Raw genomic sequence first — 25,424 nt, forward strand, 5'->3', positions numbered from 1 at the left:
TTCAATCTGAATGCAGTTTTAAACAAGTTGTGTTTTTTTTACCACTAGCAGCATAACAAACCCATTGACTCAAAATCCTTTCATGATAAGTTTGTATCTGCTGACCTCAAAGAAAAGATCCCTCTTGCTCAATCCAACACCAGTTGTTGCTCCATGAAAACATTTTTTTACCATTTATTTTAACAGATTCCCTCTGTTGTGCTACATGATGTCATTTCTGGCGCAGGGTTCTGCTGTTTTTAGATGCGAGAACGAATACGAGACAGTTTGGTTAATGAGACGCTTCCATTTAAAACAAATCACATTTCACAGCTTAGTTTTGCTCCGTCGCACTCGACGTATACACTTACAGTATCGTTGAAATTAAGTTTAGCCACGAACGCAGCAGAACATTTGATTGTTACAAAGTGGGGGGAAAAATCTGTTTGATCTTCTACCAATGTTTGTACAAAGAACAAACAAATTACGACCATCTGGCAGTGTAAATTATATTAGTTTCTATGGGACATAAGAGGAAAAAACATTTTTATAAACCTTTAAAAAATAGATTTTATTATTCATAAAAGTGAATTTGAACTTCTGAAGAATATGTAAAAATTATATATATAAAATAAAATATAAAAACAGGCTAACATCACTAAGAGTATGCACAGATAAAAGCATTTTTGTGGGATTGAAAAGAACAGATGAAAAATAGGAGCTTCCTAGAGGTAATGATGTGGGAGTCTGACTGGGAAGAGATGATGTCGGGGGTGAGTGGTATACAGGCTGGGTAGTGGGAGTGAATGATGAGACTGAAGTAAATGCTTGACCTGTTGGTTGCGAGCTTCAGACACAAAGCATAAAGCCGGAGTGGTATTCTCCTGTGGAGGGAACTGAGCAGACGTCTCTGGATCAGTGAACTTTCTATTGAATTACCAGCAGATTTGAAGAGTAGAGAGGAAAAACTCGTCGAAAACTGAGTACACAAGGTCACCATAAAAGAGTCAGTTGGTGGGTTTCATCTGTCAAACTGATGTTGTTTCCATAGTTACAATAAATAGTTCAACCAAATTAATGTACATGAAAAATACAATACTTTTCCCTTGTAGCTAAATGTACATACTGCAGCCGTACAGAACAAAAGGTCAAAGATTTCCTACAGTTAATTTGACGATGTTCACGCCCAACCTGAACACACACACACACACACGTGCTTGGTCTGCATGGGCTTAACATATTTCTTTGATTCTCAGCCTGAGAGATTCTGCCCTGAGCCTGAGTTGACAATAACCATCTGTTAACACATAACTTTAGCTCACTCCTTGTAGGTGGGCCTTCAAAAGAGGAATGTGTGATGTGAGTTCTTTAGCCGAGCCAAAGACGTAAAGCGTCCACACGCTGCAGAGTGTAAACATTGGACTGAACCTCCGGCCTGACCTGGGATTAACCTCTGCAGGGTCGACCTCCAGCTGAGGGGTCGGCAGGTCAGCATCATTAAAGAGGAAATCATACAGACGTAGTGGTGTCGGGAATGAACGGAGAAAAGTAACAAAGCACCGGTGGTTCTTTGAGCGAGTCATACCCGCAGGTATTAACGGCCTCTTGTTATGACCTATGATTGTATGTTATGATTGTACATTGACTCGTACAGACTATTGTTATTCATGTTATTTGCTACACAAGATATAAATTAGCACAAGCTTTGGACCGGTGCCATCACTTAAAATTGGAAATTTAAAAGATCTTTAACAGTCCCTGGTTTGCCTTGCGTGCTGTGCACACACCCCCACTGTGAGAGAGGACCACTGCCTTAAGTTAAATCTCATTATAATGTATTATTAATCTTTGGTTAATTGATACTCAGATGTCTTATTAGGTATTTTGAATGATTTATGGTGGATCAAAATATTAAATTTTTGGTTAAAAATTCAAGATTTTAGACATAAAAATACTGATCCCAGTGATTTGTCACGCCTTGAGTTAAATTTAAAAAAATAAATCTGATTATAGTAGTGTTAAATTAAAACAGACAGTCCTCTAAACAAGAATTTTTGTCCAACAAAATCCTTCTTCCTTCACTTAAGAACATACAGTCTATATTTTCGACAACGACATCTTTAATTTTCATAGTTATTACATTCTCAGTTCATAATGTCAGGGTATAATCTGTTGTCAAAGCAAATATGGCAGTTATGATTGCCTAACAATAATATTTCACTATGCTTTAATAAAAATGTTGGCACACTTGGCAGTGCACTTTTATAAGACACAGCTGAGTGGTTATGAAACTATTTTTGAAAATGTGACTCTAATAAAGCCTATCAAGATTTTAAAATAGAGCTGATAAGTATCTGCGAGCACTGCGGGGCTGTCAATAAATCAAAAACAAATGCCTGCAACAGCGTGACGCACCTACACCCACCCACTCGACACGTCTGTATTGTATCAGAACAATGATACTATTTTAAACCCCCGTAGTCACTATCAGAACTCTAAGTCCTATGATGGCGCCGCTTTTCGGTTACCTGCAGTAACACCTTGTGACCGGTAGATGGCAGTAAAAGACGAGGTTTTAAGGAAATTGAACAGAGTAGGAAATAAGGTTTGTGTATTTCTAAGCCTTTTCGCCATCTTGAATTGAAAATTAAACTAATTTATAGTTTTCGTTTGAATCCAATGACCAGAAAAAAATGATCAGGACACATATTTACAGTTAAAAACTCAATACAAAACATGTTGTAGAATGATTTTTTCCCACAATGTGATGTAACAGTTCATCAAAAATATGACATCCTGTCTGTAAACGCTCATGTTCCATTTTCTATTTTAATCATTCACCACAGCTCACATGGCATCACATGAGGATTGTCTCGTCTGTGTTCGTATGAGCGTGTGACAAAAAAAACAAGGCAATAAACGCCCCGTCTGAAGCGACTCGGATCAACCGGCAGTGGTGGGAGCTCTTGGGTGGCATGGCTTTTCAGACCTCAACATCTCAATTTAATCTGCCCTGGCCTGTCTGTGAGCCTGGAGCAGGAGGATCCCCCTTTGAAGTGGGATTAACATGTGTGATTATGGTGAGGTCAGAGGCGGTGGTCCTGGTGTTTGCGGAGAGACAGGTTTGTTTTTTTTTTCTTTTGTCTAACATGTCGGAAAATGTATGAAAAACTGTTGTTTATATTTAAATATTTCTGTAAAAAATCTTAGAAAAACAGGCGAAATAAAGAAGAAAGAAAGAAAGGAAAAGAACAGCCACTCTGTAATTACTACCACCGTGGATTTGAACTGAGAATGACAGATGACCGGCCCGAGAGCCTCATCTGCTATCATGACTAAACTCATCCCACACTGATGTTTTCTAGAATCGGGTGTCACCGGGGGAGGAACATGTGCTGATGAAACATAATCCCTTTTCTCTGGCTTCGATCAATCATCTCTCGGACACTGCGAGGCCTCTGGACGGAGGCAGGTCAGATTAAGTGAAAAAGATCTGCCCCCTTGAAATCACACACAGCCGGGGCCTTGGTAATTCAAGACTAAGGAACAGAGGGCAGTGCTTGGTATCCGGCAGCTCATATAACTAGAAATGTGTGTGATTTATAAAGTGAATTAATGACAGCCACTCACTCGGTGGGAGGGTTGAGGTCTTCAGACTTGGTTTCAAAAAACTTCAGGACTTCCTCACTTTGTGAAATGTTGACAGGAAGCTTGAGCAGGGCCTGCACCAGAGGAGAGAGGCAGAAAAACAACAGGTTCCAATTTTAAGAAATGAAAAGGTGTGTTGTGTGTGGTACAGTTTTTAGTTCAGTTCAGAAGTTTCATTCATTGACATGAGTGGAGGCAGAGAGGGAGCCTCAGAGCTAAGCGCTAAAGCTAACAATGCTCTCCTGTATTCCAGTACAGTCAGAATATAGTTTCATAGACACAACTTCATACTAAATTTTGAATTATTGTCAGCTGGGGTGTTTCCATCTCAGCCGATATTGACAACACACCTGCCCCACATTTTTATTCCACCACCGTCCCCGCTGAACGTAGGGCAGGTCAGGAAGCCGACTGCACTCAACCCTAAACTTTCTGACTGCTGACTCATTCTGACTCTTTGGATGTTGCCATACCCCATTTCCCTCGTTTCCTTTATAGGCTGCCTATTTGCATGGGGTGACAGGAAATGAGCAGCACAGATAGAACAGTCGCTTTCCGGTCGAGGCTGGTGGAGGGGATAGATGTTGAGGCCTGCTCTGGAAAAGCTCCAGCAAAATGCTTCAGGAGGCAGAGCAGGGAGACACAAGAAATAGACAAGAAATAAGCCGGCTTACTTTGCAGTAATTGTCCAGGTGCTTCAGTCTTCTGACAGCCACATCTCTGATGTGACTTCGACGAAACAGGACTTTGCCTGAAAGTAGATAAAGATAAAGTATGCAGTTTTAAAAATGTTGGTCAGGTGTCACCACCTATATTTGTCAGAGGGTCGGAATCTTTCCAGACAGACATTTGTGGGGCTGGACACAAAAATCTATTTGTTTTAAATGGATAGGGATAGGGATTACTGTTGGTTTTTTTCTATTGCTTTAATAGTGAGGACCACATGATATTTTCTCTTTCATCTTCACAATTTTGAAGTCCAGTCATGGGCCAGAGGTGGTATGTCACTTCGGCTGGCCAGATTGGGCCCGCAGGCCACCAGTTGATAATCAATGATGTACTGTCTAAATTCAAACAGTGAACATGAATGTCAGAGGTGGATAGAACTTTTCATGTCTATTATAGGTTGGTTTATTTAGCTAAAATTGCAATAGAAGATGGATCTGCAGGCAGGCTAGAGTAGATCAGAAACACGCTCTCTGATTATAAATCTACGCTCTTTAATGTGAGGTCCGTGTGATGGGACCAAGTATTTCATTGCAGTAAAATCTATAGTGTTTCTTAGAACAGACATAACTTTGTTTGCAACGTATTCTCCTCTAAAAGTCATATATATTAATTAACGTCCATTAACGTGTTCTTTAACGTCCACACAGAGACTGTGGTACGACCACTCCTGACGTTACTGATGTGGAATTTCACTGACGGCAACACATTTTTCCATTGTCCATCTCAGATGACCTTTGACCCAAGGAAAACCACAGGGTTTTTGCAGAAAGCAAATGTACTTCAAGACTTCTGTTTTGCATGCTACTCTCTCAGACGCCACTTTTTCTAGCAACTCTGTTAAAATGCATTTAAAAATTGCACTCTTTTTTTTCTTTCCAAAAAGCCCAATGCCCATGAAAATAATGCGACTTCCAGGCATTTGAAATATTTTTAAAGTGGTATTTTCAGCTGAAAAGTATCAAATCCAGCTTTAACATGACGAATAGTGATTAATCTGTTTTTAAAAAATATATATAAAAACAAACACAGAGCTATAGTAAAAATGTTTTTTACCTTAGCTCTGTATTCATCCTTGAAAAATGTGTATTTTCCCCTGCAGAGTTTCACCTGTTGTTCTCCCTCAGTACATTGTGTGTCATTGTACTGAATGTCATAACACACATATGTACAGCAGTGTATTATACGCATAACTATGTTTAAATGCTGTGTACAGAATACAGACTTGAACAGTACAGTACAGCTTGCGTAACAATGGCTCCCTTCTCCGCTCTCCTCTGCTCAGTGTCTTTACAAGACAAATTCCTCTCTGCTGGCCTCCTACTGACATGGTGGACCACAAATTGATTTGGCCTGGATTTAGCATGGCAGTGAATAAAGCAACACATTGTGGTTGTCCTCGCTATAGAGTGCCTCGGAGGGGTAACAACAGTTTTGGCACTAACTGTCTGAGGGACTTTGCTGCTGCGGTGCATTGTTATTTATTACCTGGCAGAAAAGGAATAATCCTCTTCTTGGGGTCTTTCTGTCCTCCTTCAATTGGGAATTGGTCAAGAATCCGCATCTAGAAACAGGAGGGGGAAAAGTAGAGCATGACAAAAGCAGTTAAATGTCAAATATTTGGAAGCGGTGTGGTGTACGGCAGTGTGAAGAACAGAACTCATTGTTTGTTTTTTCACTGCTTGTTTTTTTTAAGTCGCTACATTATATGTTAATAGCTGCCATTACAGTTATTTGGGACAAGAATAGACGCAATACAATGGCTACAAACGCTCCGGGAAGTCTTGGCCTCCTTGTTGCAGTGCCTGAATTCAACATAGACTGTAATTACATCTGTCCTGAAAAGCTTCTGTGTCATGAAGTGTCTCCAAAAACAACCTCACTTTGATCTCTTCGAGGAGGCAGACACACTCAGGAACAGACACAAGCAGAACCCTTTTTCAGGCCTTTTCCATTCATTAGGGGGCGCCGTAGCAATGTTTAGCAGAATGACAATCTTTCTGAAGATAAGGTCGAATAGGAATGGGACACGCCCTGTCACGTACTTTACAAAAACCCATGACGATGTCACTCGTCCAAAGTGTGGCAAAGACTACGTGAGCGTGTCACAACTCATGTGCGCTCTGTGATAGACGCGACGTATAGACATGCTCGGAAAAGTGAAACATGGAATGCAAATGCGTCGTTAAAAGTGTGTGAGAGTCTGCGCCGCATTACGGAATGGAGGTTCCAGTTTCCTCTTGAAATAAATCACGTCAGCGCTTTAATTGCACATATACTAAGAGCATCCAGCAGTAATGGCACGCTCATAATCCAGACGCAGCGCTGCCTTGTTCCAGATGTGGTCGGCTGAACAGCAAAGACCGTACGCATCAAGTTAAAGCGTAGCGGCCCAAGAGGCGAAGACCGGGAAACTAGAGTCAGCCCAAAGAGAACCAGGTGGACCAACAACATCAGGTTTGGAGGATGAAGTCGGGTCCACTCTGTCTGGACATGTAGGAGTTGTTTGTATAAACCATCAGTAAGAGATGGTTGGGTTTCTCTTCTTGTGGTTCTTCCCTTTTTTATGCACTATTTTGCTGCATTTGCTCCTCATCTATATAAGTTGTAGGCATTCCCCCTCCTCCGAAATAAAGACTACAAAATATGATTTTTTTTCCTACTTGTATTCAGACAACAGATGTTATTATAGTGTTTTAAGGGAAAACAAAATAGGCTGAGTAGAAAGAACAGCTCTGGTTAACCACACCTGCACACAAACACTGTGTTAAGTTCTCTGACCTCACTGTACGCTTAATGGGGTCTTAAGCGAACCCACCACCGAACCAAACCGTTTTACACAAAATCTCAGCTTTTGTTCATCTGACACATGCTTTGAAGATGGATGAGGCTTCTCCTTCTGAGGTAATGGGCGGGTGGAATTTCTGAGAACGCCTTGGCCACTAAAGAAGCGTTACATCCAGTAGTGTTAGTACACGTGTATGAAAACACCCCAGAACTCCACAGCAAAGCAGCGGCCAAAACAAAAAAAATATGATGGGGAAAAAGAAACAGTCACAGTGTATTTCCTTCTGCGTTCCACCTTTAAAAAAAAAAGTCAATAAATTCAGTTGAAACCCGTCCCAGTGAGAAAATGATCAACACTGCAACAGGTGCTGTGATGCAATCACTCTTCTCGGAGAACACGTCACCCACTGGATCACCAAGCATATCTCTATTTTGTCATTCTGACATTGCGCCCATGCATCATGTTGACAGGCGAAAACGCCACATGAGCTCCTGTGGACTCTAATGACAATAATCAGGAGCACTCGGGGATAATTGCACTCGCAGGAGTGTGGAGCGAAGACAAGACAAAGAGACAGCACAGTGTGCAGCAGACAAAGAAGCTGCTGGGAGAGGAATCTCTGACTGGGGGAGTCTGGAAGAATGTTCCAGTGGGAGAACAATCCGACTGCATCACTGGGTGGTGTTTTGACAGCAACATGACAGTTGTTTACTGCAGAGAGATTATGGTGAAAAATCCCTCTCGGAGTCCGATTTCTTTACATTTTATAGTGGATGTCGTTTGAGAGGCAGCGTTGTCCTTGTTATTGACAATGATACAGAGTCTCAAGTTTTCAGTGCAGTGTGAAATAACCTTACATGACATCACCGGCTGTCAATTTGTGAGAGAGAAAATTGTAAAATCCTGTGAAACTTTTGTGTAAAAACTAATGATTGAGGTTATCATCTTGGACATACATTGTGGTATCTGCAACTGACTATAGACATCTGACATTCTTTTTAGTCATGTGATCGCAGCCGTCAATTAAGATGTACATGCTGCAAGATTGTGTGTGATGTTTTTATACTTCAAACTTTTGAAAATTATACTACTAAATTACTAACTTCAGGTGACCCCATTTTAATTCCGAGCAACCTAATGTGGGGTCCCGAACCCTGGGTTGAAAAAACTGGCTTATAGTACGGGAGCAATAAGAAAAAATAATACACTTCATGCTCTGTGTACTTGGTAGTACCATTCTGTTCAGTGGTAATATGCAGACTGGATCTTTAACATTAAATAAAAATGTGTACTTTTATTTTTCCGAAATATGGTACATTGGGTCCCAATGGATATTTTTGCACTGCACGCTTGTTCCTTTGTCTTTAAACAGATTTCAGCTTATATCAGTACTTTGCATATAATTATTAAGTCATTGTTTTTATTACGCTTATTACGCTCGTTTTTGCAGTAAAACCTCACTTTTACAACGTGGGACAGTGGTCAGTATTTTGTGAAGTGTGTGAGGTGAGAACAGGTGAGAGAACATTTACTTTAAGTACTCTGGAAGGAATGCAGGAATTTTCATTGTAATGATGGTTGGTCAAAATTGCAAACTATAGCCTGTCCGATCTGATACCTAAACCCATATGCAACATAGCTTTGCGCGACATGCCGTAAACAGGGACACTATCAGGGGACTTCAGCAGCAACAGCCTGAGGAGAAAAGAAGGTATCTGGTTGATATCTGTATCCAAAAAGTTGTATGGAGCCATCCCTAATACTGCTACACTACCAATATACTCTAATATTAATTTTAGGTCATCTTCGGGCATTCGGGGATAATACTTTTTTAAATCACAGCTTAATAAGGAATGTAGGCCAGACAAATTATAACCCGGACAGGAAATGTGTTTTTTCAACACTCCCAGTCAAACATAATGACTTTTTATTGGGTTTCAGTCCAAGAGAAAACCAGGCCAGGCTGCACAACCCATATTCCCCTGTGTGCAGTGGAGTCAGAGACCTCACTTGCCCCTCTCACGACTGCGAATTGTGTGTCAGACACTGACCAACTCTGCTTACGTCAGGCCTTTGTGGGTCAGAGACATGTCATTCTGAAGCCAGGAACAGGGTTTGGTGGAGGTCAGGCTCAGCAGTATTCAGCCCTGAAAACAAAGGTCGGCTCAGATCTGCACATGCATTTAAAAGAGTCCACCTCACTCAGAGTCAGCAGTTAAAACACAGACAGGGAGGAGAGGAGATACAAAGGAGTATAATTTATGGTAATGGCTTCACGGTGGAGCGGCGGTGAGTTATGTTAAGTGTTTGGGAGATGTTTTAAAAACACTGATGAGTGAACCTCTTGACATCCATCAGGCAATCAATCTGTTCCTTCTTGGTTCTATAAGACAAACTGCAAAACTGCCTCTTATTGACACATACTCGAGGTACTTCTGACTCGGTATGCAGTGCTAAGAGTACAGCGTATGTGGACCCACTTCTCCATAGGCATGTGTTGTTTCGTGACCCTACTTAACTGTTCGTTCTGAATCAACGCTCATCGGATGAGATCATGGTAACACTGGTCAGGCCCAAACTTAGAAAATTAAACGTGCCGCTGTGCTCCGAGGACAAAGGCCTGAAGTGAGATGCCCAGAAAGGCTCAGTTCCTGCCCGAGGAAAACGAAAATAATTTAGTACGGATGTAGAGCAAAGCAAGACGTTTGCATTAGTGCTTAACTTTGCAAAGCGTGGACATACCTGCAGCAACAGCTGCGCTTTTCTGTGTGTTGTGATGAAAACGATCCTCCTTTCAGCCTCTGCCTTCAAGGCTCTAATTCTGCCCATTAACCCAGACCCCCCACCGCCCTTTCCTGGCCGCAACTTCCTCCCGGTTTTCACTGAGTGCGTTCTGGGATTGGTACTTAAATTAACAAGGCTAACATCCTCCTCCTGCATTTATCGTTGGTCATCATCTGTTTGTTTGTTTGCGTGCTGTCTAAACTAGCTCTGAGGAAACATCTCAATGTTTGTGTTCTCCGAGTGAGTGCTCTCAATGTGCTTAGATAACCCACCTTTCACCTATGGGACAGTATTCATGTAAGGAAGGATAGAAACACAGCGGCCCCACCCATTTTGTATAGACAGCTGCAAACTGTTGTCCTTTGTGTGTGTTACCATGGCCTGACAAACACGCCCAGCAGCAGATCTATGGACAAGACCGAGGTTTATAGAGAGAGTGGAGAGAAGCAGTTTCCATCAAACAGAGCAGAGACTTTTCCTGGCTATCACCAAGAGACCAGAAAACAAAGGGTTTCCTCTGCTGTGTTCTGCACAACCAGTCACCCAGAGCCACTGTAAAAAAAAGTGGCCTGGCTTATAGGGGGTTATCAGCCAAGTTAGATACCACAGATACCACCAACAGTGCTGACTAAGGCATGCACTGATTTAAATGTACACATCGTTTGAAGAACCATAAATGTGTGTGTGGTTAGACTGAGTAAGAACAATTGTTAGAAAGTTTTGAAAAAAAAAATCTGAATAATACTAAGATATATCTTTGCATGCTGTACTGTATACTCCATGCTGACTAAGCGGGAATGTTTTACTGCTTCAGCTGACTGGATTTCCCCCTCTGCCCCGCCAGGTTTAGAAATTATGAATAAAACAGAAGTTTAAACAGAGTAGAGTTTAATATAAGAACGGTATTTTTAAGCTTTTATTTTAACGCAAAACCCTGGCCGCCACCCCCGTCTCTGTTTGAAGGAAAGGTCTGCAGTCGTTCTGGTTTGCCTTATACAAACAGCAGCTCTCTTTCTGCGCTCTGCTGTAGATCATTGTTTCCCAAAGACTGGGTTGTGACCCTCAGGTGGGTCGCAAGAAATTTTTTTTTGTAGATCATTGTTTCCCAAAGACTGGGTTGTGACCCTCTGTCTATTGACTCGGGTCGCAAAGGTTTGTGACTTTTAAAATATGGGTGCCCAGAAAGAAAGTGATTGTAGCAGAACTGGTGCATGGGTTGTTTTAACAAATAAAATCTAAAAATCTTCAAGAAAAAACATGTCATACATTTAGGTTTGGTGAGAACATTTGCCTCCTGAATAAAAAAAAAAGGACCTTAGAATAAGTACAGTATCAACCTGATGCAAAGATAGGAGCAAGTACTATATAGCCCAGAGCAACACTTTACTGTAGTGCTGTAAACCTTTAAGAGCTGTGTGATAAAAATTAAAATGATGCCTCATTTTGGGAGATAAATCATCAATATAGAACCAATTATTAATGTGTTCCCTCAAACTTGTTACAACTGCATTCTTTCACCAAGAGCTTTTCTTTTTTTTTAATAATGGCTTATTGTTTAAAGGCTGATTTAAGATAGGAAATCCTACCGACCTCTGAATCCCTTAACTTCTAAACCTTTACTTACGTCTGCTTATTGTTTAAAGGCTGATTTAAGATTTTTTTTAAGACCTCTGAATCCCTTAATTTCTAAACCTTTACTCACGTCAATTTGCTTTGGTGTTCAACTGCTGTAAACAGTATTTCTACTTCAGTGTTTCCATAACTTGCAAAATGTTTTAACATTTAATTTCTTTATTTCATAAAAGGGACAAAAAATATATATGATTCACACCGCAGAACAAATGTGTTTGTGTTGCGTGTGGAACAAACCTGCAGGTCAAAGAATTTGCTGTACCTCCTGTAGATGACGTGAGACGTGGAGTCAGAGTAAGTGACACTGATGAGGTACACCTAGTGAGAGAAGAACAAACAAGACGGGCCCATTAGGAACAATGTGCTTTGTCAAAGGTGACACCGCACCACTCTGGCTTTGCCTACCCTAATGACTCCAAGTGCATTCCTCCTGACTTGACCTTAAAAGGTCAGAAGAGGTCACGCAAACTCATTACGTTCATGGGCTTCGGTCACACTGAAAAGCAGGTTTAATGGATTTCAAGTCAATTATTCATTGAGTTTTGTGGATTTTTTTAAAATGGGATAATTTTAAAACAAGTATAGAATAATAGAGAAGAGGCAATAGAGAAGTTTAATACAAAAACACTGGGAAGTAATCATTCCGTAATATATATTTTACACCTTAGCTCCACCTGATTCATCTGCCTGTAGTGGCAAATGCCTCCCATTATGTCAACAACTCCTAGCATGTCCATCTATCAACAAGAATAATGAAAGAGGGAATTGTTTATCGCAACAGAAGCTGCAGTGGAAACAGGTTTTCCTTGGCTGATAACAGTGAAGAACAGGGCATACAAAAGTATTTTAGAAAACATATTCTCAAAATAAATCCCTCTTATACAACAAAATCTATTGTGCATGCTCGGAGGGTTCACAGCAACTCCATCTCCATGCAGGGAAAATCACCTTTCCCAAAAGCAGTATTTACACACATGGTGTCAATCTGTAAGGACATCAGTTACTCTGCACTCCTACTTCTGGACGCACAGTAACAGTGTGCAATGAAGCAGATCAAGTGCTGCAGCAGTTGGCTAATTAAATGCAGACAGCGCAGCCACACATGAGTGCTGTTGCTCCAACACAGGTTGTTTAAGGTCAGAATGATGACAGCGAAACCCCAAAGCTTGTATTTATGTATAATATGTAGGTGCACAACAATACAGACTCTTCATGCAATTTGGATCGATTGCAACCAAACTCTTTTCTTTACGACATATGTAGGAAAGACTACAGCAGGATTAGGCATTTATTGAAAGAAAAACATCATAATGCTGCCTTCAGGTATCTGCTATGAACAATCACGTTCTAAACCGTACGTACGTACATCATACTTTATAATAGATAGAATTATATGCTTTCAAGTTGTACCGATATAATTTACGCGTGATATGAAGTAATTCATGTGCAATGTTCAGTTCGGTTCAATTATACAGTAAGAGAGACATGATTTGATTGCGGTATTTAGATTAAATCTTGTTGATGTCAAATGAAGATTACAGCAATTAAAAGCAACATAATGACCCTCTTCCCGCAGATTCAATACAAGTAAACACATTCATAAGAGTGTGAGGTCCATCTGCATTTAATTACCATTAGCTGTCAGGCATATTTCCGCCCTAAATATTAAAGTCTGTATCGGATGAGCTTTTTTTAATGCACAGGCTAAAGACATTCAACTGAATTGAACGTCCTTTGACATCAGCTTCCTATGACAATGTATGTAAACAAGAATTAGTTGCCATGCTCTCTATCAGTTCCTGGGAGGAAGTCACACTTTAACAGTGGGAACAAAAGACAAAGAGCTGCTTCTTTCCTTTTCGAAACCGGATAAGCATTTTCAGTTGCTTAGCTCATAGATAATGAGATTTTTTTTTGCCTTCTCCTTCTTCTTCCCATGTGGGGACTTCCCAGTCAACCGTCACCTCCGGTTTCCGTCCCGAGGGAATAACTGTGCCCTGTGTTTAGTGGCCTCTGGAAGCCTCCTTCTGCAGGAGATGGATGATGCAATTGATCCCAACTCTCAGGTTAATTAATTGAATTGTACCTGATGGACTGATTGATTTTTGCAGGACCACTGAGACAAAACAGTCAGGTCACTAAGACTATGCCAAGACCAGACAATGCAGATGAACAACTCAACAGCCATGCTAACAGCACTGATGTGTTTGTTCCCATTGGTGAAGTGACAATACGAAGATAATCCTCAGAGTAATGTGCCATAATCTGAACATTTGAGCATTAAAAACAACTTAAATGTGTTTAGGTCAGGACTAAGATTAGCAGTGAATCAGTGGCAACTGAACAAACGGTACAAACATAAACAAAGAAATTTTAACATGATGTTTCAACCACGCCAAATACTTAAAAATGTAATATGTTGATGCCTTGCAGTAGAAAGAAGTGGTCACTGAAGATAATTGTAAAAATTGAAAATCACCAAAGTGAACAGTGGGCAGCTTTAAGCACCTGGGGAGCAGTGTGTGGGGATGGTACCATGCTCTGTGCACCTCAGTGGTAACTTAGCAGATGGTGGACTCAAACCTGAAACCTTCTGGACACAAGTCTGCTTCCTTAACCACTAATCCACCAGTGCCTGGCAAATAATAGATCATTTTTATGTGAACCTACAAAGGGGTTATAATTTGCAAAAAATATATAACATTTGAAAGTAATAAAGTGATATATATAAAGATAAGGATCTATTGCAGTATTTTTAAGTTGGTCATAGTAAGCTAACAAATGGCCAAAATGGATGGATGGATGGATGGATTTGATGGATTTGACTTAAAGCTGTCCCATAAAAACAGGTCCAAAACCAGATTTCTCTTATATCTGAAATTAAGGCTGGCTCAGTGTCATCAACCAACAGATAAATAATATTTAAAAAATATTTTAACCTACCTAAGATTTTGGTAGGTAATGGTTTAGTCTACTGAAAGCCCTGCAGAGTGAGATCACCTTTCTAAATGACCACAGACAGTAAACTAAGGCAGGAAAAAACACATTTGTTTGTTGGTACAATTTTACAGCTAGACGCTACAAAAAGGCACTTAAATTCCCCAGACTGGTGATTTTTCCTCTCATGACTTTATGAGTGTGAAGCAATTTTAAATGACTAACACTTCAGCACTGACATTGGTTTAAAAAAAGGGAAGAAAAGGAGACTATTGTATTTGTGAAGAAAAGAATTGTAACTTTAAAAGATATTCAAGTTCCTTGCCCACAAGAAGACAGTGGTCGTACTGTACTGACTATTCTTGTACATTGTAAACATAACCATAGTCAGGATTAGATAGTGTTTGGGTTTTGTTTTTTCAACAGCATAATTGTAAGTGTACTAACTGCCGTGTGGTGAGAGCTTTTCTTGTGGTCTTTCGTAACAGTCAGATATTTTAATGTCAACACCAACCATCCACCTTCGCAAAGATGTGAGAAACTGTTTGTCAGACAAAGCCAAACATCCACAAGTCCTGCCCACGGCCAACATTTTAGACATCAGACTTTTACTCCTGTCTTATTCCAAACTACTGGATCTGCTGACACGTGTGTAGGCTGATGGATTGTGTGACAGTGGCTTCAGTAAAGTTCTTAAAAATATTTTTTTTAATTTAATGAGCCACCTAATAGTCATAGAGCACAGTTCACATTTACTGGTAAAGTATTTCACAATAATACTGCATGTGTCAGTGTGTGTGCGGTACAGATGAGTGTCCACATGTACATGTGATGGGAAGGTGCACTCCCGCTAACAAATTAGATAAGTATGACCCTTGCTAATTTTTAAGGAAGTACAACATGGATACCTTCAAACTCAAACATAAAGAACTAAACTGTCGCTTAAATGTCATGAAATAGTTTTTGCTAATTATTATAAGAAGCCTATCAACAAGTTATTAATATATAATCTTTACAGTTTTGACTGTGTCAGTTTCTTTAAATTATTTATAACTGTACGTTTTCTGACACAAGTAGTGGCCCTTAAACCTTAGGAATGGATGTCTCTGTGGATCAATGATGACAGGCAGGCATCATTGGTAGGCAGTAGTGTTTTAATTTGAATGCACTGCTGTAAGGATAATGTGGTGTACAATGGTGTACAATCTTTATTTGTGAAACTCCAAAATACTACTATCTCAGGTGATCCTAGATCTTGCACTTAAGATGACGTCTTACTTAGGGATTCAATGTTAATGTGAATATTGTCACTTTTGGTACAGTATTATCTATGACTTAAACACCAATCATGTTCTCCAGCAGTAGAAGAGTTATGTTTTTCATGAAAACATTTATCATGGCACATGTCCCTAATTTTAATGAACATTCAGCATTTGCCTTACTTTGTTAAATATTGAAAATAATGAAAATGCTAATGTTGCAGATGAGCTTGTGGCTCCCATCATTTCCTTTAAATGCTCAAAAAGCCTATTTGACAATACAATATATTTTCTTAATGTAAGCTCTGGACGTTGGAGCTAAAGCTGCACTTTTGCAACACAGTGACTTAATCCAGCATTTTTGTACAGTCTATGGTCTTTTCCTGCGTCAGGAGGGATGTCGTCATTAAATACTGACGAGATCATGCCCTTTCCAGCTGCTGAGACCACAATGGGCACTCCCGATATTTCCCCAGATACCGTTTTCTGATTGAATTGATTGGGGAAAAAAGATGCAAATGAAAACAACGCATTGATGCCACTGTAGTATTTCGTTGCGATTGTGCAAACCATTAAATAACAAATAAATTGTTTCCGATCGTTTAAAAAACGTGCATAACATAAGGCAATGGATAAACAAAAACAGATACATCCGTACAAAGTATCAATACTTCAGTCTCATTACTCATTAGTACTTCAATCGCTATAATGTAGGTCAGAATGACCGTAACAGCCGCAGCATTACCTACGCCACCACATAACGGTACAGACAGATCCGTTTTTAAAAGTCAAACTTACATAGTGCTTGGATGGATTCCTTCTCTTCTGCACATCCACAACATTCACGTCCAGGACCGTGCGAAGTTGCATCTTCACCTCTAGAAATTTTTCTTCAAGATATTTTTACAATGACTGCAAAAGAAGTGTGTTTTAAGCCATGAAAACGAGTTTGGGCTTCAAAACACCACCAAGGAGCAGCCTTGAGAGGACACTTAGGGGGAAAGTTGGACAGAGTACAGTAGTTCTGGGAGGAGGTGAAATAGGAGATAGGATAACTGCTCTCCTTGCTCAGATTTTGGGTGGACTCACGAAATAATCACATCAGGCGGTCCGAGCGCTTCTGAACTCCCTGAGCACTGTGACAACGCAATAAAACTGACGATTCTTCCCTGGACTACTCCTCCTCCCGGTCATCCTCCTACTATTCCTCCCAAATGTCAACGAACATGAACACGGAGGTTCCGTTTTAGCTGATCTCTGTCGGAAACCACAGCGGGATCTGTAGGAGAACTTTACTTTTTTTCACCTGTCCCTCTATTCTTACCTGTGGATACTATAACAAATACCACTGAAGATAGCTGCGAGTGGAGTTTAACTGCGCGATTATTTTAATGTTTACGGTAATAGGAAAGTCACGTCGGTGATGTTGGGCGTATATTTCAGGCTCAGTAACCTAACATGATTAAGGTTATATTAAGGAGGTTAAGGTTATACTTTTCTGGTTATTAACAATATTATAAGTACTTAATTAAACTTAAATAAATTAGAGAGAAGTTAAAAGTCCCTTCTCTGTCACCGGATCAGACTACTTCCGGTTCGATGTTATTGAATTTAAACAAATTAAAGTTTTAAATAATGAAGACAGAGGTATAGGGCTTACAATAACGTAATAATAATGTAAGTCTTTAAGACTTAGCTGTAACTTACATTAGTAAGGACTTTTAGAAATAGACATTGCAATATTTTAAGGAGTAGCGCCATATATAAAAATATACAAAGTCAAGAAAATATAATCTAAGACTAGAAAGTCTGGCAAGTGTTCTTCTTTTATTCTTTTTTAAAATGACACAAAACATTTAGCAAAATTAATAACTTAAATCGGGAGAAATTGGTAACTTGTGTAGGTAATTATTTTAAGTACCAGACTGGGTGAGTACCTTAAACATTGTAGTAAGAGCACACCCTGCATTAAGGGCGTTAGTTGAAAGAAAGAAATGACAAATAACTGAAACTAATTGATGAGGATTTTATTATACTTTTTACTATTCTATAAACTACATACCAAAACTATATAGAAATGAAAAACAGATTGACTGTTGCATTTGGTTGTTCTTGTAGTATATTCAAACCGTACTGTTTAAACATTTAAACACATTACTGTCTATAAAATAAAATACAAACCTTTCCAACCTTTTCATTATTTTTAAGTAGCTATAGAACTAGTTTTATAAAAAAAAATAAAGTAATCTCAACACTTCCAACAGCACTAATATCGTATGATCATTTGCTAGAGGTCTTTACTGCCTTCTTGTGGTGACTACTGAAGGTGACGTGTGAGAACTACATTAGGTAATTATAAGGGGTTTGTCTTGTTTTCTTTTGCGTAAAGATAAAAAAATTTCTCTTTTACTTTATATTTATATCACACGAGTATAAAGAGTTCAACCATAGTATGATTTAGAAAATACAGCACCACGTCAATTTGTTAATAATTTAGTATGGTTAATCATCAATTATTTCGAAGCCTTTGGTTATATTTTAACGAATACGATCTTTAATAGTCTCAGAGCGAATAAAAACGCATGGTGGCAAAGATCAACTTCTTCGAAAGACACGTCATTAATAGCCACTTTAAAAGAGAGCTCTAGAGAGTTAGAGAGCTTATTTAATCTTTATGAATTACATTTAATACGGTTACATGAATAGCCATAAAAGCAGAACCAATAAAAGGAAAAAATCGTAGTAAGTGGACATTTCGAGTTTAGAGATACCAGTTGTAAAATTTTTAGTTGAGAAAATAATTGTTGAAAACCATAATTTAAGGACGTAAATAGTTTCTGTCTTCCTTTCTTTTTTTTCACAAAGGGATGTTTAAATTTATTTTGTTTTATTTCATTTTTTAAAACAACTCCTCCCCTTTTCTTCCCTGCCAAAATCATGCGTGTTACAGTGAAGGGGCTGGGCCATTGAGCAGAGCACGTCCTGCTGAGGACGACATCCAGGAAACAGAAACCGTTAACCGACTCTGTCAAGCCCGCTTGGGATACGTTAGCTTAAAGCGGAAATATTTTTCTTTTGCTTTCAAAATAAATGCGTCCCAACCCCAACTTCTTTGAAATATGTTTATAATCCACATATATACATCGTGCTTTCGTTTGCATCGTAACAATGTATGTATGAAATATATACCAAAAACTAGCCATTCTGTTAAAATTAAATTTTACAGAAAAAAAATAGCCGTGTGATTTTGTGTGCGTTTACGTTTGAATTTTGAAACGGAACTTCAAATAGTTTATAGACTATCTCGCTTGACACCGCAGCGCTAAGTTCTGTGTTCAATCAACCGAAACATGAGGTATTTTTGGTTGTCTATTTTACCTTCCATAACGATACAATAACACAAGTACTGTGTCGCGTGTGTGATGCTACGAAGGATATTTACCGCGTCGTTTTGTTTTACTCGTTCTGTGACGGCAACACCAGACAAAACTGTTATTCACCACCTCCCCAACACCGTCCCCAGTCAAACACCGCTAGCTACGATGTAAACGCCGCGGACAGAGGAAGTTCGGATTCACATTATAACCTCTTGAGGGCTGTAAATACGTCGTGTCTACCAATATTGGATGCATGAATGGACATTTGTTTTTATGTAATACTGGAACTAACATATCGTTTTGTAGAGTCGTTCTCAATTGTAGCTGCAGCGGAAATAACAGACTACATACGCATCGGCTACGCTCGTTATTTCCTCACAACCGAGGGAAAACATGTCTTTCTTTAATTTCCGGAAGATATTCAAGTTAGGGCCCGACAAGAAGAAGAAACAGTACGAACATGTGCACAGAGACGTCAACCCGGAGGAAATATGGGACATAATTGGAGAGCTTGGAGATGGGGCGTTTGGAAAAGTGTACAAGGTAAAACGCAACAACCGCCTTGATTTCTTTAACCCAAATATCTCGTCATGTTTACACGAAGACATGGATATGGTTAATTTCTTGTGACTCCTGGCTACCACATATTCAGTGTTGTGTCTTATTTCCTTCTAAATGCTTGTTTTTATGGTTAATTTACACACGTTTGATCAAGGTATTGACGTCAACATACACGAGACGATAACGGTCAAATAACAAGTCAAATGATTAAGATAGTATTTTCTGTTTTTATGTCCTCCTTTGGTGGATTACAGTTTTAAGGTTTATCATTTTTCATGTTGTTCTCAACCAAATTTAAAGCGTAGTTATACCTGGGCTGAAAACTCTAGTGGTCAGAAACTGTAAATTACAGTACATTAGCCATAGCTATGTAGTTGCAGAAGTAATACAATTAGTAGCTCTGTTGCTTCCCAGAAGAACAGTCAATTTTTAACCATATTTTAATGTTAGAGAGGGTTAATGCTCACACTAACTAATATATGTCAGGTTTACTTGTTTCCAATTACAAAAAACAACAAAAATGGCAATAGATGAAAAACCTTATTGATTTAAGTAAACCATAGTTTTGCTAGCAGATGGTCATATATGTATCCCAATACCATCTTTAGTTGAGCTATGTTGATCGTGTGCAGTTGACGTGTTCAGTCTTTACTGTCAAAATACTACTGTGTTCCCAAAGGTTATGGAAGCCTACAGTAAATGTATCAGAGCATGCAGTGTTTTTTAAAATGTATCTTGAATAACATCTCACTTTGATATTGTATTATCTGTAGCTGCACTTACAATGTAAGTCCTGATTACATTTGGGGCAATAGTTATTCATGCCCCCTATAAAACACCATAAGGCCTCTTCAATTCTGAAGCCTCTTGACTTTATGTCCACAGTCATTGTGGTTTTCATTGTCCCTCGAAATTTTAGATTTTGGCCAGAAAATCTCATGTTTTTCTCTCAGGGTCTCAAGGATTTCTGGAAGCTTTATTTGTCTAGATCTTTTACTAGATTAAATATATGCAAATCTAAAACTGATAAACATTGGCACCAACACAGTAGCAGTGCCAAGAAAAACAAATTATTCTACTTCTCACATAAATTTAAGTTTAAGGTTTAAGGCGTTTAAGGTTTGGCCTGTAACAGCATCAGCTATAAATATGACTTTGTCGTGTCATTCAGCAGCACCTGACTTCAGTCAAAATGATGAAGGTGTGGTACAAATTCTAATAATAAAATTGGCCTCACTAGAGTGTCAAACTGGGTTTGGTGTTTTGAACGCCCAGGGAGGGACATAAGTGAAAGCCTGTGAGTTGACATATTTGTCTGCCTAGCCATATTGAGGGTTTTTTTTTTTTGATAAAGAAATAACAAGGGCATATTAATACCAAGAATACTTTGAGTGTGTACACTTGGTATCAGAAACAATGGGTCTTCAGAAAGTTGATCATTTGACACTCATATTTTCTAGTTATCCTCCTATACAATGTATATGTGTTTTCTTTGGATTGAGAGTAGCTAAGAGATTAGCATAGTCCAGAGAGAACTGATTAATATCAATTTTCCTTATCTAAAACTCTGTACTCAATGTTGCTGTTTAAAAAAGTTATTTTTCCATTTCATTAGTCCTCTTTACTCTTGGTTTGCCACATGTTATGTTATTGTGACCCTATAAGTTTAGTGTTATTGTCTCACAATGCACAATTAAAAAATATATATTAGTTTGTTTCATACAATATCTAACATTATTTTGGTCAGATATTGTTGTTTTTATGCATTTGTACTTTTGGCAGCAATTTCTAGAAGTTTCAGTTTATTTCCATAGATGGTAAAACATGTTTTTGGTTAAAGAACTCAGGCAGTTCAAAGCAAAGACGTTGCTAATTATTCAGCAACCTTTGTGAAAACTATGACTTTACACATATAACTTAATATTTGTGTCCCTGTGTAAATTCAGTCATGTACAAATGTGAAAGTGTAGTAACTGTAGTAACTATAAATGTTTTATAGCTTTATGAGATAAGCCAAGACAAAGTTCCTCTGTACCCATTCAGCACTTTGTTATTGCAGTATTTTTTTTTAAAAATGTTTTAAGTAGTGTTGTTCTTTGGTCAATTATGATCACATGACATAGCTGAAAGACCTTTCCCTTCAACTGTTTATACATAAGATGTTGAGGAACTACCAACTGCCAGGAGGCTTTTTCTGCAGATTAAAGTTGTGGATTAACTTTAGACCTCATTATGTTCCAACTCAATATCTGTACACACATAGGGAAGTGAATTGTCTTCATCTGGTCCATGTACTGACAACACACTCAGGTCATTTCATCAGATATTTCAGTGGCTTCTAAAGGTTGCCTCATTTGGGTGGAGTGACAAAGACTGCCAGCAAACTGTGAATCATTTGCTGTTCTAAGTGAGTGAAAAAGAAAAGTGCTCAAATCCACTTAGTGTATCGACACCTCTGACAGGGAGGCGTGTCCTTGTAAGATTGTGACGCTTTTCTTAACATAACTCAAATTTCACTGTGTACAGAGGTACAAATACAGCATTTAGTACATTTGATAGTATTCAGTCAATAATTGTTCACAAAATGGGACTCAATTTTTTTTTTATAAATTTGACATTTGAAATTTGTCACCCAGATATTTTCAGGCTCCAATCTGCCAAAGACCCTTTTGGGTTTTAGTCACACACTATTCATAGTAAACCTCACACTTTTCTCTCTGATTGTTTATTTTTCTAACAATAAAAGAAGACCTTGAACTCACAGTTGAGACCAACCAACAGGAACTTTTCTCTCACAGAGTTATTATATACAGACCATGTGACAAATTAAGGATACACTCTTTGGTTTTTTAAACATGATTTTCCAAGTCTTACTGAACCTAACTGCCTAAATTCAGATATCAGCTCTTTGTGGTGTTATAGCTTAGGATGAGTAGATTATTTTTGTGGATTACTATAAGAATTTCTGCTGACCTTTCTTTAAAAACTACACCCTTTTGTAGCATTAAAGTGAAGTGAAGTGCATATTGTTTAAAATTCGGTTAAAAAACGTGAAACAAAGTTCTACTTTTGTAGTGAGTCAGCAGAGTTATTAACGATGCGCTGCTTTAAAAAGACATCGGCAAGCACAAAGTGTGTCGCTTCAAAAGTGTGTAAATATCAATGCGCTCTGCAGCATTTACTGTTGACACACCCTCCAATTACATTTTTTTGTAAGTGTCAGTATTTAAGTGTCAGATTTTGCCCTCCTTTTGAAGAGCTTTGTGTTCTTTTATTACCTTTTATGGTGCAGTATTCTTCATTCTTCAAGTGTTTTACAAGTGTAATGCCCCTTTTTTTAAAAGGTGAATCAGAATATCCATGTTGTTTTCTACTGCAGGTGTATCAGTGTGCACAGAAATGAGCAAGTTTCACAAACACAGTTGCATTTGTAATGATGCTACAGGTTTATGATGTCTATAAAAATATTTTGTTTGAGGAGTATTTGTTTTCTGTATTTATTTGACATAAAATATGACAATGAAAAATATAATCTGGGGTAATTGCTTTTAGGTTTTTCAAATGGCAGGTGTTTTAAATAAACATTAATGTTTGCCATGAATGTTAAATATTCAATGTGTGCAGTCCTTTCACTGTTAAATGTTCTGTGTAAAATGTAATAAATAACATGTGATATGTTTAATGTCTGGTTTCAGGCTCAAAACAAGCAGAATGGGACTCTGGCTGCTGCAAAGGTCATTGACACTAAGACTGAGGATGAACTGGAGGATTACATGGTTGAGATTGACATTCTGGCGTCTTGTGACCACCATCACATTGTCAAACTGCTGGATGCCTTTTATTTTGAAGACAAGCTATGGGTAAGCAATCAAGTGACTGAGTCAACTGACTAGAGACAACAGTGCAAACACTCTTTTGTGTTTCTGTTGATTTTGAGCCAAGACAGGCTCTTACCAAATGCTGCATATTTCCTGTTGCTGAGTTAAAGTGTTTAAAGCCAGCCATGCTTTTGATGGGTTAAAGGTCAGTAAGAGGCCAGGGTGTGAGGCCAACACGAGGTCCGCTGCAGAGTAGTATAAAATATATCATGTATTGTAGTGAATGTATTTGACTAATATTTGACTGTATTTTGAATCCAGAAATTTTATTTTATTTTAATATTGGTTATGAACTGTAAGTATTATTGAATAAATTGGACTAAATCTAGTATTTAGTATATACCTCATCATGAGGAAAAGTAAATATACAACTCACAGTATTTTTTCAGTGTATGGTCAGTACATGTCACCGTGTGCTACTGTACATGAAGCCTTGGGGCAATTAGTGTTTGGTAGAGGGTGTCATGTGACCGTCCCTTGTCGAGTGTCCACAAGTATAAGAAGATAATGGAGTGCCTTTGGTGGCTGGAGAAAGTGCCTGTTAATAATTCAGCAATGTATGCAGGTTGTCTCCCTCATCTCTTAAGCAGCTTAACGAATGTGTAGCAGCTTTGCATGTTTTATGCTTTGAATCAGTGCAGTTTAATCCTTTTTCCCTACCAAAGAAAGAAAATCAATAAATTTTTTTTTTTTTTTTTTACAAGGTTGGTACCTAATGTGAGATTATAAAGCAGGGCATAAAATTGTGCCTGTCATAACAGTAAAAATTTTTTAAACAGATTGTCGTTAAATAATAGCTTATTCAGAAGTAGTGCTTTTATGAAAATGTAAACGAAAGATTTTTCATTTTTTTAGGATGAAGAAGTAGCCCACAAAGGTCCAAAGATTTTTCATTTTTTTAGGATGAAGTAGCCCACAAAGGTCAATTTTAAAATTAGGATTTATTTATTGACATTTATCAAAAAAGTTTTAATACACTTTAAAGAATCAATAATTTGTAAATTATAGATTACCTGAAAATATATTATACAGTATAATGGTATACCTGAAAATATATTATACAGTATAATATATATACAGTATACAGTATAATGGTATATATATAAAATACTTATTCACAGATGTATTGTCACGGATATATTGTGAAGTATTTTACGTAAATATTTGGACAAAATGGGTAGAAATTCAAGTTTGTACAAACTTCCTCTTTTAGATGATATTAAAAATGGTTAAATGGTATATGCTTATATAATACTTTTCTATTCCTCATGACCATTTATACTACATGCCTTTGTACATCCAAAATAATGTTAGATATTATATTCCAGAGATGGAATATAATCTACCATGTCTGGAATTAAACCATCGACCCTGTGGGTGTAAGACGTCTATACATTCTCAAAATGGCTTCACAACATGAATGACATCGAATCAGGATTAAAATATTTATCCTAAGGGTCATGTTGTATTTCTCTACTTTTTTTTTTAGAAAATCTCTGCTTGCTTGCATCATGCTAATGTCTTATATATTTTTTTTATATTTGCAGATACTCATTGAGTTTTGCGCCGGTGGTGCAGTGGATGCCATCATGCTGGGTAAGCCACTGAAGGAATGTTAGGAGTTTCTCTCCACTTCCTTTCTTTGTGCCAACTCTTTTCATTCCCCAAAAACTTAGTGGAATTTTCTTTCCCCCTAATACCAGCAAAGTCTCTTATTGTAAAAATTTACCTGACACATCACATCATTTCTAATACATTTGTTTTACTATATTAAATAGAGTAGAGTGTTTGATGTAGAATATGGGCTTAGTCCAGTGATTCATGCCAGCTGGTGTAAGGGTGGAGAGCTGTCTTC

General features: G+C 38.3%; 2 protein-coding genes across 8 annotated transcripts in view; one reads left to right on the plus strand and one right to left on the minus strand.

The window, feature by feature from the left end:
• Nucleotides 1-17,167, minus strand: part of LOC103387638 (SH3 and PX domain-containing protein 2A-like) — a 48,836-nt gene extending 31,669 nt beyond the window's left edge. For 2 of the 3 annotated variants that reach the window (XM_025060529.1, XM_008322374.3), the window contains exons 1-5: nucleotides 16,552-17,167; nucleotides 11,795-11,875; nucleotides 5,842-5,917; nucleotides 4,302-4,378; nucleotides 3,610-3,701 (exon numbers count right to left, since the gene is read on the minus strand). In XM_025060529.1, coding sequence (XP_024916297.1) covers nucleotides 3,610-3,701; nucleotides 4,302-4,378; nucleotides 5,842-5,917; nucleotides 11,795-11,875; nucleotides 16,552-16,623 — 398 coding nt within the window. In that variant the 5' untranslated portion in view covers nucleotides 16,624-17,167. The remainder of the gene's footprint in view (nucleotides 1-3,609; nucleotides 3,702-4,301; nucleotides 4,379-5,841; nucleotides 5,918-11,794; nucleotides 11,876-16,551) is intronic. The other variant, XM_008322375.3, reaches the window with a different exon arrangement.
• slka (STE20-like kinase a) overlaps nucleotides 1-25,424 on the plus strand; it is a 66,132-nt gene that overhangs the window by 27,382 nt on the left and 13,326 nt on the right. For 3 of the 5 annotated variants that reach the window (XM_025060527.1, XM_008322371.3, XM_017037297.2), the window contains exons 1-3: nucleotides 19,034-19,673; nucleotides 23,387-23,551; nucleotides 25,117-25,165. In XM_025060527.1, the coding sequence (XP_024916295.1) occupies nucleotides 19,524-19,673; nucleotides 23,387-23,551; nucleotides 25,117-25,165 (364 nt within the window). In that variant the 5' untranslated portion in view covers nucleotides 19,034-19,523. Of the gene's footprint in view, nucleotides 1-19,033; nucleotides 19,674-23,386; nucleotides 23,552-25,116; nucleotides 25,166-25,424 lie in introns of those variants that run through there. The other 2 variants (XM_008322372.3, XM_025060528.1) reach the window with 2 other exon arrangements.

Source organism: Cynoglossus semilaevis, chromosome 12 (assembly GCF_000523025.1).
Source record: "Cynoglossus semilaevis isolate Cse_v1.0 chromosome 12, Cse_v1.0, whole genome shotgun sequence".
In the NCBI taxonomy this organism is placed as follows: domain Eukaryota; kingdom Metazoa; phylum Chordata; class Actinopteri; order Pleuronectiformes; family Cynoglossidae; genus Cynoglossus; species Cynoglossus semilaevis.